The following is a 16,492-nucleotide window of genomic DNA, read 5'->3' as shown; positions in this document are numbered from 1 at the left end:
AACTACATCACCAGATCTTTTGTGACTGGCCACATCTTTCAGTACTGTGGTGCCGAAAAGGGAGGAAAAATCTGTGTCTTGTCAGTCCCTCCATTTTAAGGGCGGCACAGTGGTTAGCAGTGCTGTCTCAGTGTCAGACACCCAGATTCAATTCCTGACTTGAGCCACAGTCTGCGTGGAGTTTGCATGTTCTCCTCGTATTTGTGTGGGTTTCCTCCCATAGTCCAAATACGTTCGAGTTAGGGTGATTGGCTATGCTAAATTGACTGTAGTCAGGGGACTAGCAGGGTAAATATGCAGGGTTACAGGAAAACGGGCTGGGTGGGATTGTGGTTGGTACAGATTCGATGGGTCAAATGGCCTCCTTCTGCACTATCGGAATTCTATGATTCTGTGACATTACCCAGTTCTCTGTCGTAATTTTTCTTTGCGATGCTGTCTGTCCACATGATGCCAAGAACCTTATGTAGGCTACAGTGATGAAAAAGGTCCCATCTATGTGACATCTTTGATGGTCTTTTCTATAGGTACAATTCTGTGTTCCCTTATAGGTGGAGAATAGCCACAAAATTCCTCAGATGGCTCCCCAACAACTTCCTGTCTAGTCCGAAATTTTATGCTGGGACATGCGAGACCTAGGCTGGTCTGACTGCCATGGCTGAGGCCCTCAAGTGAGCCATTATTAACCATTTGGGGCTGTTTCCCATCCAGCTGGAAGGAGTTCAAGGGCAGCTCACATCAGCCAAAAGGTGACTCTGTTCAGGCCTTGGAGGCTGCTAATATCTCCACTAGCAGCCTCCTTTTAACAAAAAGGATTGGGCCTTTGCAGTTCTCCCACCATCTGGTCTTTCTACCAACACTCCACCTCGCTCTGCATTCCCTCCTGGGCCTCTCTTTCTTTCCCGACCCTGAGACCCCAAAGGTGCCTGGTCCTGGATAGCTCTTGCAGTCCCAGTCCTGATCAATGCAGCTTCTGGCACTGCAAGGACTAGGAAGCTGCTGGCCAATCAGGCTGAGAGATGGAAGTCCCATGTCCTGGCAATTAACATTTGTGGAGTGTGTAATGGCTGTGGGCACTATAAACCAGGATGTGTTCACTGCTGATTCCTTTGATTGTGCAAAGAGAAACCCCACTATACTAAAACACTGACCCATATCTCGTTAGGATTGCTGGTCAATGCGTATGGTTTGTAGTGTAGTGTTAACAAGTTCAATTAATGAGGACGTTTTAAAACGTTGAGGGAGTTGCCAATTTCTGCCCCACAGGTGCTCACAAGCCTCAGCACAAAAAAAAATCACAGTCAGACTCTCAGCAGAAAACATTAACTGGAAATTGTAAAGTATTTGGCATTGGGCGTCACTACCTGTTGCAAAAGTATCACTGTCTCCTGATCGCCACATTTCATTGGTTGCTAATGAGAAGATCGTTACAGGATTCTTCCCATCGACCTGTCGCATCACAGGGTCCTGCCCAACACGGCCAAGCAGCTGGACCCGGTTCAGGGCTGGAGAGAAAAAAAGACATTGAATTATCTCAGCAGTTTGATAGCAATCTCAATGACCAGCTGAATACATGTGGCAAAGATTCAACATGCAGTTCAGTGAGAATGCCTCCCAATATGACAGCGTCCAATCACAGTCTAACGTAAACGTCTCAGTGCTTTTTATACATATATAAAGAGCAAGAGGGTAGCCAGGGAGAGGGTTGGCCCACTCAAGGACAGGGAAGGGAATCTGTGCATGGAGCCAAAGGAAATGGGTAAGGTATTAAATGGGTACTTGCATCTGTATACACCAAAGCGAAGGATTTGGTGGATGATGAATTTAGGAAAGGTTATGTAGATAGTTTGAGTCATGTTGAGATCAAAAAGGAGGTGGTATTGGGGTTCTTGAGAAACATTAAGGTAAGCAGGTCTCCAGGGCCTGTTGGGATATAGCCAAAATACTGAGAGAGGCAAGGGAGGAAATTGCTGGGGAAATCTTTGTATCCTCACTGGCTACAGGGGAGGTCCCAGAGGATTGGAGAATAGCCAGTGTTGGTCCTTTGCTTAAGAGTAGCAAGGTTAATCCAGGTTATTACAGGCCGGTGAGCCTTACGTCAATGGTAGGGAAATTATTGGAGAGGATTCTTCAAGACAGGATTTACTCCCACTTGAAAATAAGTGGATATATTAGCAAGAGGTAACAGAGTTCTGTGAATGGGAGGTCACGTCTCACTAACTTGATTGAGTATTTCAAGGAAGTGACAAAGATGATTGATAAGGGTAGGGCAATGGATGTTGTCTACGTGTACTTCAGTAAGACCTCTAACAAGATCCCTCATTGCAGACTGGTGCAGAAGGTGAAGTCGCATGGGATCAGAGGTGAGCTAGCAAGGTGGATAAGAAACTGGCTCAGTCATAGAAGACAGAGGGTAGCAGTAGAAGGGTGCGTTTCTGAATGGAGGGCTGTGACAAATGGCGTTCCTCGGGGATCAGTGCTGGGACCTTTGCTGTTTGTAATATATAAATATAAATGATTTGGGAGAAAACGTAATTGGTTTGATGAGTAAGTTTACAAATGACACGAAGATTGGTGGATTTGCAGATAGCGATGAGGACCATCAGAGGATACAGCAGGATAGAGATCGGTTAGAGGCTTGGGCAGAGAGATGGCAGATGGAGCTTAATCCGGACAAATGTGAGGTAATGCATTTTGGAAGGTCTAATAAAGATAGGAAATATACAGTGAGTGGCAGAACCCTTAAGAGTATTGATAGGCAAAGGTGCAGGGGGAGGCACGCGCGCTGGGCGGGGAGTGGGGGCCGGGGGGACAGCGCAAGACGAGGTGTTTAACAGAAAGTGTGGCATGAACGAGTTGGGCCGAAGCTGTAAATCTCCATGACTCTCTGAGATGGAGGACGGTAGAGGGAGAGAGAAAGAAATGGAGAGGCAAGAGAACAACAGAAGCAAATGCAAGGGGTGGAGAGGAGCAGAAAGAGAAGTTGGACGCAAGTGGAGTGAAAGGGAAAGAAGATGTTGGAGAGAGATGGTGGAGAGCACATAAAGATAGGGATAGAGGGTGGTGAGTGAGACAGAAGACAACTGGCCGAGAGAGATGAAGATGAGCGTACCCTGATCCAGAATTCAGCCGCACAAACAGGTGGAAGTTGGCCAATGGCTATGAATAACTAATGAAAATTGATGAACAGCAGTGAATGAGAGTACTCACATCTTTCCAGTATGAGTGCGGAGGCATCAGTGACGTAATGTCGCACTCGCTGATGGATCACCTGGAGAAATGTAAACAGAACAATTACAGAACCGGGAGGATTACTGGTGTCATACGGGAGAGTTAAAACTAGTTTGTCAGGATGGTGGGAACCAAAGCAGAGGTGAATTAACTGAAGGAGAATATAGAGTAAGTTCAGTCAGACTCAGAGCAAGAGCAGGCAGGGTGCAGTTGTTGATCAAAGAGGTTTTGATGGACTCAGTGCATTTGTTTCAATGTGAGAAGGCCAATGAACTTAAGAGCTTGGATTAGTACTTGGAACTATGATGTTGTTGCCATTAAGAGACTTGGCAAAGAGAAGGACAGGATTGACAGCTTTAAGTTCCAGGATACAGATGTTTCAGGTGGGATAAAGGAGGATGTAAAAGGGGGAGGGGAATTGCACTACTGGTTAAGGAGAATAGCACAGTTGTACTGTGGGAGGACATGTCAGAGGGCTCATTCAGTGAGACAATATGGGGATAGCTTCAGAATAGGAAGAGTGTAGTCATAACATTGGGGGTTTACGACAGGCCTCCCAAGATAGAGGAACAGATATGTAGATCTGTTGCAGATCTTGGCAAGATGTAAAAGTAACAGGTTGTTGTGGTGGGCGATTTTAACTTCCCTGATATTAATTGGAACTCACTGAGTACTCGGGGCATGGATGGGGCAGAGTTTATAAGGTGCGTCCAGAAGGATTTCTTGCAAACAGTATGTAGATAGTCCAACTCGGCAAGGGACTATACTGAACCTGGGGTATAAGTCTGGCCAGGTGGTCGACATTTCAAAAGGAGAGCAGTTCGGAAACAGTGACTTGAACAGTGAAAAGTAAGCTTTAAGATACTGACGGATAAAGATCAATGTAGTCCTCAGGTGAAGGTGCTAAATTAGGGAAAGGCTAATGAGAACAATATTAGGCAGAAACTAAACAATGTAGATTGGGGGCAGATATTTGAGGACAAATCAACAATGGGCATGTGGGAGGCTTTCAAATGTCAGTTGATAGGAATTCAGGACCAGCATGTTCCTATAAGGATGAAGGATAAGTATGGCAAGTTTTGGGAACCTTGGATAACAACAGATATTCTGGGCCGAGTCAAAGGAAAAGGAAGTTTTTGTCAAGGCTAGGAAGCTGGGAACACATGAAGCATGTGCGGAATACAAGGAAATTAAAAAAAAAACTTAAGCAAGGAGTCAGGAGGACTAAAAGAGATCACAAAAAATCATTGGCCAGAAGGATTATGGAAAATCCCAGAGCTTTTTATACATATATAAAAAGTAAAAGGATAGCGAGGGAGAAGTTGACCCACTCAAGGACAGGGGAGGGAATCTACGCGTGGAGTCAGGGGAAATGAGTGAGCTATTGAATGAGTACTTCGTGTCAGTATTTACCAAAGAGAAGGGCTTGGTGGATGATGACTCTGGGGAAGTGTAGATAATTTGGGTCATATTGAGATCAAAAAGACGGTGGTATTGGGGGTCTTGAAAAGTAGATAGTCCCCAGGGCCTGATGGGAAATACCCCAAGATACTGAGGGAGGCAGAGGAGGAACTTGTTGGGGCCTTGAGAGGAATCTTTGAATCCTTACTGGCTACAGGGGAGGTTCCAGAAGACTGGAGAATAAATACCAACGTTGTGCCTTTGTTTAAGGGTAGCAAGGATAATCCAGGTAATTATAGGCCGGTGAGCCTTACGTCAACAGTTGGGAAATTATTGGAGAGGATTCTGAGTGACAGGATTTACTCTCACTTCGAAATAAGTGTGTTTTAGCAAAAGGCAACATGATTTCCTAAAGGGGAGGTCGTGTCTCACTAACTTGATCAAGTTTTTCGACAAAATGACAAAGATGATTGGTGAATCTAGGACAGTAGATGCTGTCTACATGGACTTCAAGTAAAGCCTTTGACACGGTCCTTCATGGCAGACTGGTACAGAAGGTCAAGTCACACGTGTTCAGAGGTGAGCTGGCATGGTGGATACAGAACTCGCTCAGTTATAGAAGAGGGTGTAACAAAGGAAGGTTATATTTCAGAATGGAGGGCAGTGTTCCTCAGGGTTCCTCGGTTGGAGACTTGGGCAGAAAGATGGCAGGTGGAGTTTATTCCGGACAAATAAGAAGTAATGCAATTTGCAAGGTCTAATACAAATGGGGCAGAACACTCAGGAGTATTGATAGGCAGAGGGGTCTGGGTGGACAGGTATACAGGTCACTGAAAGTGTCAATGCAGGTGGAGAAAGTAGTCAAGAGGGTATACAGTACGCTTACCTTCATCGGCCGAGGCATTGAGTTTAAAAATCGGCAGTCATGTTATAAGTTTATAGAACTTTGATTAGGCGAACTTGGAACAGTGTTCAATTTTGGTCGCCAAACTACCAGAAGGATGTGGAGGATTTGGAGAGGGTGCAGAAAAGATTTACCAGGATTTTGCCTGCTATGGGGGCATTAGCTAGGAGGAGAGGTTGGAGAAACTTGGATTGTTCTCACTGGAACGACAGAGATTGAGCTAAGACCTGATACAAGTCTATAAGATTATATGTGGAGCACAGACTGAGCAGATAGTCAGAAGCTTTTTCCCATGTCAATGGAGTTTTATCTGGACAAATGCGAGGTGATGCATCTTGGAGGATCAAACCGAGCAGATACAGGAAGAACATGCAAACACCACACAGACAGGTGACTCAGGCTGGGTAAGGAACCCGGGTGTCTGACGCTGTGGGGCAGCAGTGCTAACCACTGTTCCATTGTGCCATCGCATCTCACTCCAGGCATGATTTTACTGACAAACCAGGAAGCTTTTAGTCATAGAATCATAGTGACACACAGTACTGAAAAGGCCTTTCGGCCTATTGAGTCTGCACAGAAAAATTACCACTAGAGCGGTGCTCATCCCGTTTTCCAGCACATGCCCCATATCCTTGAATGTTACCATATTTCAACCATTCATTCAAATACTTTTTAAAGGTTGTAAGGTTCCTGGCTTCCACTATCTTCCCAGACAGCACATTTCAGATTCCCACCACCCTCTGGATGAATTTTGTTTTCTCAAATCCCCTCTGGATCTCCTGCCCCTCACCCTAAAACTATTCCACCTTGTGACTGATCCCTCAACCAAGGGGAACAGCTGCTTCTTATTCCCCTGCCCATATACTTCAATTCCCCCCCTCATCCTTATCTGTTCTAAAGCCTACCCAGTCTCTCTTTATAGCTCCAATGCTCTATTCCAAGCAACATTCTAGTGATTCTTCTCTGTATTCTTCCTATAGTGAGGTGACCAGAACTGCACACTGTACTCCAGCTGTGGTCTAACCAACATTCTGCACAGCTCCAACGTAACTTCTTTGCATAAACTCTATGTCACAACTGATAAAAGCAAGTGTCCCATATGCATTTTTAAGTACCTTATTCACCTCTCTGGTGACGTTAGGGATATGTGAATAAGTACACCAAGATCCACCTGTTCCTCTGAGCGTCCTGGTGTCTTACCATTCATTAAATACTCCCTTGTCTTATTTCTTCTTCCAATGTGCATCACCTCACATTTATCAGGGTTAAATACCATCTGCCACTGCCTGCCCATCTGATCAACCTATTTCCCGTAACCTTCTTCTTCATTATTAACCACGCTACCAATCCTGGTGTCACCTGCAAACTATCATTCCCCCCACATTTTCATCTGTCTAATTTATATAACAAATTGTCAGAGGCCCTGTACAGAACCTTGCGGTATGCCACTGGAGACCATCCTCCAGTCACTCAAACAGCCTTCAACCCCACTCTTTATATCCTATTACTAAGCCAGTTTTGGATCCATCTCACCAAGTTTCTTTGAATTCCATGCACCTCAACTTTCTCAATCAGTCTTCCATGTGGGACCTTGTCAAAGGATTTGCCAAGAGCCATATAAACAATATCAACTGCACTTCCCTCATCCATACACTTGATCACTTGTTCAAAAAATTCTATCAAATCTGTTGGGCATGAACTCCCTCCAAAGCCACGCTATCCCAAATCAATCCATGCCTTGTTTCATGAAAAAAAACTTTATTTAACAATATAACAAATGAAATATAACAAATAAATTCCAATTCAAGCAATATTGCTCTTAGCAGATTTAAAACCCCTCTTCAAAGTGAGTTAGCAAACACAGGCTTACGTGCTTGTATTCAAGTTGTCAGTTCTAGAGTTCTCAGGGAACTTCTGCAGAGAGACAGAGACAATGCTTCTTTCAGAACTGGGCAGGATCTGACTGTCAGAAAATAAATGAGAAGCTTCCTCCATTAGCACACGACTGTCTCTGGCAATCAGACAGACCGGTCCAAATCAGAAACAAACGCACAGACTGACCCTGTCCAATCCTGAACAAACGTACAGACTGACCCGGTCCAGTCCTGAATAAATGCACAGACTGACCTGGTTAGAATAGCCACAGAAGACTCCTGCCTTACCTGCCTGCATCTCCTGGCAGTTACCCATCTACTTGTCTGGACCTATGGTGTGACCACCTCCCTGAAGCTAGTGACTATCATACTCTTCTACTTCCTTTTTGCTCCAGAGTGTGTTCAGCTACTGCTCCAACTAAACTACGTGGTCTGTGAAACCTTGTCAAACGTCTTGCTAAAATTCATGTACACAACATCCACTGCACTGCCTTCTTCAACCCTTCTTGTCAGTTCCTCAAAGAATTCAATCAAGTTTGTAACGCCAGACCTTCCTTTAACAAATCTATGCGGACCATCTGTGACAAGTCCATGCCTTTCAACATAACAGTTAATCCTATCTCTCAGGGTTGAATCTACAAATTTGCCAAACACTAACTAACTTATAATTGTTTGGCACTTCCTTCGAACCCCTTTTAAACAATGGAACACGTGTGGGATATTGATAGACCAAATGTCTTTGCCAGGTAAGAACATGGTTCAGTAGGGAGTGCATTGTCATGCAGTCAGAAAGTCATGGGTTCAAGTCCTACTCTAGAACCTCGCATGGCTAACCGTGGCTCACAGTGCAGTGCTGGAAGAGTGCTACACTTTTGGAAGTGCTGTTGTTAAAACCATGTCTGCCGACTGAGGTGTGTGTAAAAGACCCCCATGAAATTCACTGCATTACGTGGCAGTTAATGTCCAGCTTGTGGTCAAAGCTGTCCATAATCTTAAAACTGTGGTGCTCAGTACCTGGATCTGCACCTTAAATACTATAAGCTACAGGGCAATGGGCCAGGGGTCGGAAGGTGGGATTAGAAAGGGCACCTGGGTGTCCTCAGGCTTGGATGGACAAGATGGATTGAATGACCTCCTTCTGTGTTGTAAGTGTTACATGGACTGACGGATCCAGATTGAAAATTGAAAATGTAAGGCTGACCAGTTGAGATCCAGTCTGACTGAGCAGTTGAGACTTATGAGACGAGACTGATATTCAGTTAGAAACGTAACAGATTCAGGCCCAGTCAAATTAACACAGAGGTAGACTGCCTTACAGGTACAGACCCAAACAAAATTGGATTCCAAGAGTTAAATTAAGAACAGAAATTAAACAAACTAATGCTGTATTTCCTGGAATTTAGAAGATTATGTGGTGTTTTGATCAAGGTTTTCAAGATATTTTTTGAAGTGAAATTCAGAATCAATTCTCTACATAAATTTTGTCATCATAAACGTCAACTGATGTTTGATCAGTTGTTAATTTTAAAATGGAGACTGATGTTGTTAACCAAAGCTAAGAATGTATATGCGGCAAAGGAATTAGGTTACAAATTTGTTTTGATCTCACTAAATGGTGGGATAGGCTTAATAGTTTTAATTCTTGTTCCTACGCCTACATCTGAAAGATCTGACTGACAGACTATTACCCAAATATACGGAATTCCCAGAATGGTTACAGAATAGGAGGATGCCATTCTTCCCATCATGTTGAAGCGGGCTGTCTGCAACAGCAACTCAGCTAGGCGCATTTGCCTAACTGTTTCCTGTAGAAAATGTCTGTTTCCTTAAATGCTTTTCCAATCCCCTTAAGCCAGGAAACTGACTCTGCTTCAATGAAGAGTGCAGAATAGCATGCCAGGAGCAACACCAGGTGTCAACCTGATGAAGTTACAACACAGGTAATTGCGTGTCAAACAGAAGCAGCAAGTGATAGACAGATCTCAGCTTTGCAGTGCTACTACATCCAGACATGAATGGTGATGGAAAATCGAGAACTCACTCAAAAAGGAGGCTCCTTAGATATCCCTATCCTCAATGATGGAGCAGCCTGGCACATCAGTGGAAAAGGGAAGGCATTCACAACAATCTTCTGTCTGAAGTGCCAAGTGGATGATACATCTTAGCCTCGTCCAGAAGTGCCCAACATCACAGAGGCCAGTCCTCAGTCAATTCGATTCACTCCATGTGACATCAAGAAACAGCTAAAGACACTGGACATTGCAAAGGCTATGGGCCCTGGCAATATTCCGGCAATAGACTTGTGCTCCAGAACTTGCCACACCCCTAGTCAAGCTGTTCTAGTACAGCCATAACATTGGCATCTATCTGGCAATGGAAAATTGCCCAGGTATGTCCTGTACTCAAGTTACAGGACAAATCCAATCAGGCCAATTAATGCCTCATCAGTCAACTTTCAACTATCAATAAAGTGATGGAAGGGGTCATCAGCGGCGCTATCAAGTGGCACTTACTCAGCATGGGTGGCATGGTGACACAGTGGTTAGCACTTCTGCCTCAGAGTGCCAGGAACCTGGGTTCAATTCTGACCTTGAGTGACTGTCTGCGTGGAGTTTGTACGTTTTCCCCTTGTCTGCGTGGGTTTACTCCGGGTGTTCAAGTTTCCTCCCACAGTCCAAAGATGTTCAGGTTAGGTTGATTGGCTATGTTAAAATTGACCCTCAGTGTCCAATGGTATGTAGGTTAGAGGGCGGATTATTGACGTAAATATGTAGGGTTACGGGGGTGGGGTGGATTGTTTGTTGGAGAGTTGGTGTAGACTCGATGGGCTAAACGGCCTGTCAGGTTTCTATGACCAAACTGTTCATTAACACTCTGTTAGGGTCACTCAGCTCCTGACCTCATGACAGCCTTGATTCAACATAGACAAAGGAGCTGAACTCCAGAGTTGAGAGCTTGACATTAAGGCAGAATTTGAATAAGTGTGGCATCGGGATGCCCGAACAAAACTGGACTCAATGAGAAGCAGGGGAAAATCCTCCACTAACTGGAGTCATACCTGGCACAAAGGAAAATGGCTGTGGTGGTTGCAGGTCAATTATCTCAGCTCCAGGACATCACTACAGGAGCTCCTTAGGGTAGTGCCCTAGGCCCAATCTTCAGCTTCCTCATCAGTGACTTTCCTTTCACATAAGGTCAGAAGTGAGGATATTCGCTGAAGATGGCACATTGTTCAGTACTATTCTTGACTCCTGACACTTGTGTGATGCAAACATTATTCCCACAACCCTCCCCTTGCAAGCCTGGGGCTTCATCTTTTGCTGCAAGTTGATTTATGAGGCACTTCATCAAGCACTTTTTGAAAATCAACCTACAGCACTAAATGCATTATCCTTATCCACCATCTCTATTATGTCATTTGATAGATTGGTCGAGACTCAAAATGTCTGTATAATACACAGCGGTTAGCGCTGTTGCCTCACAGCTCCAGGGACTTGGGTTTGATTCCTAGCTTGGATCACTGTCTGTGTGGAGTTTGCACATTCTCCCTGTGTCTGCATGGGTTTCCTCCCATAGTCCAAAGATGTGTGGGTTAGGTGGATTGGCCATGCTAAATTGCCCCTTAGTGTCAAGGAGACTAGCTAGGGTAAATGCATGGGGTAATGGGAATAGGGCCTGGGTGGAATTGTGGTCTGTACAGACTCGATGGGCCGAACAGCCTCCTCTGCACTGTAGGATTCTATGATTCTGTTCTATTAGGTCAAGACACACACAAATAAGCAGACTGGCAAGTCCAGGATAAAATTGTCATCCTGAACAAATTGATTGAACAGTAAACTCACTTGGAAGATTGACCTTTGCAACATCGTTTGGTGCACAGTTCGTTCCTGAGAAGGAATTGGAAAAAAAAGCTGTTAACAAACTACACACAGAGTTACAGGCAGAACACACACACAGCACAGAACAAGGTAATATAGTCCATACCAGCATTCTGTTGACCAATCCAGTTTACTCCCCTACTGATCCCTGTTGATCCCCTTCAAATGTCCATCTAATTTCTTTTCGCAATCAATGAGTATTTCTGCTTCCATACACTCATGGGCAGTGAGTTCCAGGTTATCACCACTTGCTGCATTAAAAAGGGTTCTTCCTCACATCCCCCTGCATTTCTTGTCCAAATCCTTCTGAGTCCCTGTCCTTGTATCATCAGCCAATGGAAACAGTTTTTCTCCACCTGCCTTATTGTAAGTTATTATCATCTTGGACACCCGAATCAAATCTCCCCTAATTCCTTCACGCTGAAGAGAACATCATCTTGTAGCTAAACTCTGAATCTTTATAAAGCTATGGATGAACCACAACTGGAGCACTGAGTCCAGCTCTGGTCACCACAGTTTAGAAAGGATATAAGGGCACTCTGGTTTATTTGTAGCAAACGCCACTAGTTTTTGGAACTGGTTGTTCCTTCATCAGGCGGGTGAGAGTTCTGATCACAAACAGGACTTATAAAGACACAAACTCAATTTACATGAATAATGATTGGAATGTGAGTCTTTACAGCTAATCAAGTCTTAAAAAGGTACAGACAATGTATTTCCCCACCATGGACGTCAAGCTCACTGGCCTACAATTACCCGGGTTATCCTTGCTACCCTTCTTAAATAATGGGACCACATTTGCCATCCTCCAATCCTTTGGGACCTCACCTGTGTCCAATGACGAAACAAAGATTTCTGCTGGAGGCCCAGTAATTTCATCTCTTGTCTCTCTCAGTAATCTAGGACAGATGCCATCTGGCCCTGGGGATTTGTCTACCTCGATGCTTCCTAAAACACCTAACACTTCCTCCCTTGTAATTGTGATTTGTTTGAACAGGTCTACACATCCCTCTGAGACACTACCATTCAATGTTTCCCTCTCCTTTGTGAATACTGATACAAAGTATTCATTTCGGATCTCACCTACTTCCAAGGGTTCTAAGCATAATTCCCCTCCTTTGTTCTTGAGAGGTCCGACTCTTTCTCTGACAACCCTCTTGTTCCTAACGTACATATAAAATGCCTTGGGATTCTCCTTAATCCTGTGTGCCAAGGACATTTCATGACCCCTTTTTTCCCTTCTGACTCCCTGCTTGAGTTCTTTCCTATTTTCTCTGTATTCCTCCAGTGCTCCATCTGTTTTTAGCTGCCTGGACCTTATGTATGCCTCTTTTTTCTTTTTGAATAGGCCCACAGTTTCTTTGGTTATCCACGGCTCTCGAATCCTACCTTTCCTGTCCTTCCTTTTTACGGGCACATCCCTGTCCTACACTCCTATCAACTGCTCCTTAAAAAGATCCCACATGCTAGATGTGGATTTACCCTCAAACAGCCTCTCCCAATCAACAGCCACTAAGTCCTGCCTAATCCGGCCATGGTTAGCCTTCCCCCAATTGAGCACCTTACCCATAGGACAACAACTCATCCTTTTCCATGACTATCTGAAAGTTTACAGAATTGTGGTCACTGTTCACCACATGTTCCCCCACTGAAACTTTGATGACCTGACCGGGCTCATTTCCCAGTACTAGGTTCAGTATAGCCCCCTCTCTAGTTGGACTATCAACATATTGTTCCAAAGAACCTTCCTGGACACATTTTACAAATTCCTCCTGTCTGGACCCCCAGCCATAAGAGATTTCCAGTCTATATGAGGGAAATTAAAGTCTCCCACTACAACAACCGTATTTTTTCTACATCCGTCCAGAATCTCCTTACATATCTGTTCCTCAACTTCCCGTGGGCTGTTGGGAGCCTGTAGTATACCCCCAGCACAGTGATTGTGCCCTTCCTGTTTCAGCTCTATCCACAGTGTTTCATTAATGATCCTTCCAAATCGTTCACCCTCTGTACCACTGTAATATGCTCCCTACAACCCCACTTCTTCTAGTCCCTCCTCTGTCTCACCTAAAACACTTATATCCCAGAATATTCAGCTGCCAGTCCTGTCCTTCTTGTAACCAAGTCTCTGTCACTGCAACCACATCCAAGTTCCACGCATGCATTAAGGCTCTAAGTTCATCTGCCTTGCCTGTTACGCTCCTTGCATTGAAGCAAGGAAGCAAGCATTGTCTGATCACCCTCCCCTTTTAGGATGCTTTCTACCCGCTCAGAGACATCCAGGACCCTGTGGTTAGGGTGGTAAAGAGGGCGTATGGTAAGCTTGCCTTTATTGAAGCATTGAGTACAAGAGTCAGGATTTCATGTTGCAGCTTCGTAAAACTTTGGTTAGGCCTCACTTATTATATTCAATTCTGGTTGCCACATTACAGGAAAGGTTTACCAGGATGTTGCCTGGATTAGAGGGTATGAGCTATAAGGAGAGGTGAATAAGGTAGGGTTGTTTTCTCGAGAGCAGTAGGGGCTGAAGGGAAATCCGATATAAGTCTAAAGAATTATAAGACGCATAGATAGGATTGACAGTCACAATCTTTTTCCCAGAGCTGAAATGTCTGAAACTAGGGCACTTAAGGTGAGAGGGGAAGTTCGAAAGGAGATGTGACAGCTTTTTTTTTAAAAACACAAAAAGAGTGGTAGGTGTCTGGAACACACTGCCAGGGGTGGTGATGCAGGCAGATACGATAGGGGCGTTTAAGAGGCTTTTAGAAAAGAACATGAACTTGCAAGGAATAAAGTGATATGGACCAAGGGCAGGCAGAAGAGATTAGTCTAATTTGGCGTCGTTCAGCACAACATCATGGGCTGAAGGACCGGTTCCTGTGCTGTACTGCTGGTGGGATCATAACAGAGGGGGGAACTAATAGTCTAAGGCTGCTCCATCCCTTTTATGATAGATATAGGTGCCACCACCTCTACCAAGGATGCCTCCTTTATTGAGGAACATGGGTTTTCCCTTTCTAAGTTTTTAGTTACTCCAAATGGCTTTTGTGGACAGGAGCTTGCCTATCCCCTCACTGAATGCCTGACTATAGATTTTGGGGATCGCACCTGCGACCTCTTTATTGCGCAGACTCCGGGTTGGGAATCAACCTAGTGGGTCAGGATCTGCTCTGTCCCTTACAGGTTGAAATTGTTTGCCTAGACGATGGTATCAGCCTGCAGTCACACACTATAGGACGTCAGTTTCTGCTCTTTCACCCACCACAGTGGTGGGCAGTAAACCCATCATCCCAGGATTTTTCACCTCCTTTGCAGATCCCTACCCCTCACGTCACCCTCTGTTATGATCCCACCAGCAACTCCACAGAACTTGCCACCATCTCTGCTCCTTATATTGACTCATGTATACCTATTTCAGTTATGGGTTTTATTGAAAGTAAAGAAGGCACTGCCTTCCTAGTCCAAGTTTGGCCCCATTGTGGCATCAGTCAGGATTGGTGTTACCACATATTACCCTAACTGTTAACCCAGGCTTCCGAGCCAAATCTCTTGGTTTTCTCACCCACCGCCTCTTTACTCAGGCGGACCCTTCCATCAAAGGACCATCTCAGCAATTAACAGACCGTCTCTTAAAGTTTTTCAAGGATGCTTTCACAGTCCATGGGCCATTACAACATCACTGCCCACTCTCAAAACCTTCACTTGAGCCCCCTTCCACTCTATGGTCTGCATCCAAACATGAGGTTGGCCTCACCAGTGTTTCTCCTGTGGTAAATCAGATAGATCCATGCACCCAACTTCCTTCCACTCCCCAGTATGCCTTGAAACCTGAGGCCAAGGAAGGTGCCAGCTCCCTTATCCTTTCCTTTGTGCAACAAGGCATCTTGGTGCCGTGTCAATCCCTGTGTAATACCCCCATTCTCCCGGTTCCAAAGCCTGGTCAAAATGAAGGACCACCGTCAAATTAGCAAGATCGTGAAACCCTTACATCCTATCGTCCCCAATCCCGCCACCATCCTCAGTCACATCCCCCCAGACTCCCGTGTTTTTACTCTATGGACCGTCAACATGCTTTCTTTGCTATCCCCTTAGCACAAGAATCCCAATATTTATTTCCGTTTACATTTCAAGGGCAACAATACATCTGGACCAGACTATCCAAAGGTTTTGTCCATTCCCCGGCCCTCTTCTCACAAATATTGCACTGGTGATTACAGAATATCAAGTTAATGGATGGGTCCACAGTCATCCAGTACGTCGATGATCTTCTCCTGGCCAATCCCTCAGAATCTGCCAATGTTGCGGATACTAATCAGCTTCTTAACGTTCTCCATTTCTGGGGCTGTGGTCCCAGCTACAAAAGGTGAAACACACTCAGCAACAGATCCAATTCCTTGGCAAACTCCTTAGTGCTTCATAGCATTCCCTGACACCTGGAGGAATTTACCCAATCCTGACAACACCACTTCTCACATTCCTCAAACACGAGAGCCTTTTTAGGACTGGCAAATTATTGTTGGCAATGCCTCCCTAATGTTACTTTCTTTACCAAGCTGCTAACCGCTTTTGCCTCCTCTAAGGCGGCGAAAACTTTCTCGCTCCTCTCCCTCCTGCATTACACGCCTTCAGGAACCTTAAGGAATCCCTGGCATTTGCTCCTGCCCTAGGGCACCTGCTCTACAATCGGCCTTTTCAATTATATGTGAGCATTAAAGGCTGTGCCATGGGAGTCTTCACACAAACCCCTGGTGACTGCCGACAATCCATTGCTTATACTCCACCCAGTTGCTATGGGTCTCCCACCATACTCACAGATCCTCCCTGCCATCTATTCACTGGTAACTGCGGCTGCTAATATTACTCTTCACCAGCCACTCACCATCTTTACCTCACATGCAGTCGTCGCTCTCCTCACCTCCCATCAAACTCAACATCTCATGCAGGCATGATTAAGTCAATATGAGGTAGCCCTCCTCAACAACCCACTCCTGATGTTTTCCTTTTACTCCACAATCAATCCAGCTACATTTCTGACTGCCCCACCAGAAGAGCTCCCCAATCCATCGCATGATTACCTCCTCAGGAACCATTTTCTGACGTCCCCTTGCCCCAACCTGAGTGATGTCCTTTTGCCCTCACCGGGCCACACCTTTTATGTTGGCGGAAGCTCATCTATTTCCCCAGGAGGGAAGCCCCTTACAGGC

The 16,492-nt window shown here is 45.1% G+C and overlaps 1 protein-coding gene across 2 annotated transcripts in view; it reads right to left on the bottom strand.

Annotated features, from left to right (window-relative positions):
* The window catches only part of ssbp1 (single-stranded DNA binding protein 1), a 53,825-nt gene that overhangs the window by 27,882 nt on the left and 9,451 nt on the right, over window positions 1-16,492 (bottom strand). For both annotated transcript variants that reach the window (XM_080201807.1, XM_080201808.1), the window contains exons 2-4: window positions 11,253-11,297; window positions 3,211-3,271; window positions 1,365-1,505 (exon numbers count right to left, since the gene is read on the bottom strand). In XM_080201807.1, the coding sequence (XP_080057933.1) occupies window positions 1,365-1,505; window positions 3,211-3,271; window positions 11,253-11,276 (226 nt within the window). In that variant the 5' untranslated portion in view covers window positions 11,277-11,297. The remainder of the gene's footprint in view (window positions 1-1,364; window positions 1,506-3,210; window positions 3,272-11,252; window positions 11,298-16,492) is intronic.

This window comes from Carcharhinus amblyrhynchos, chromosome 13, assembly GCF_965287045.1.
Source record: "Carcharhinus amblyrhynchos chromosome 13, sCarAmb.v2.hapA, whole genome shotgun sequence".
NCBI lineage: Eukaryota > Metazoa > Chordata > Chondrichthyes > Carcharhiniformes > Carcharhinidae > Carcharhinus > Carcharhinus amblyrhynchos.
This window is presented reverse-complemented; position numbering and strand designations above follow the sequence as displayed.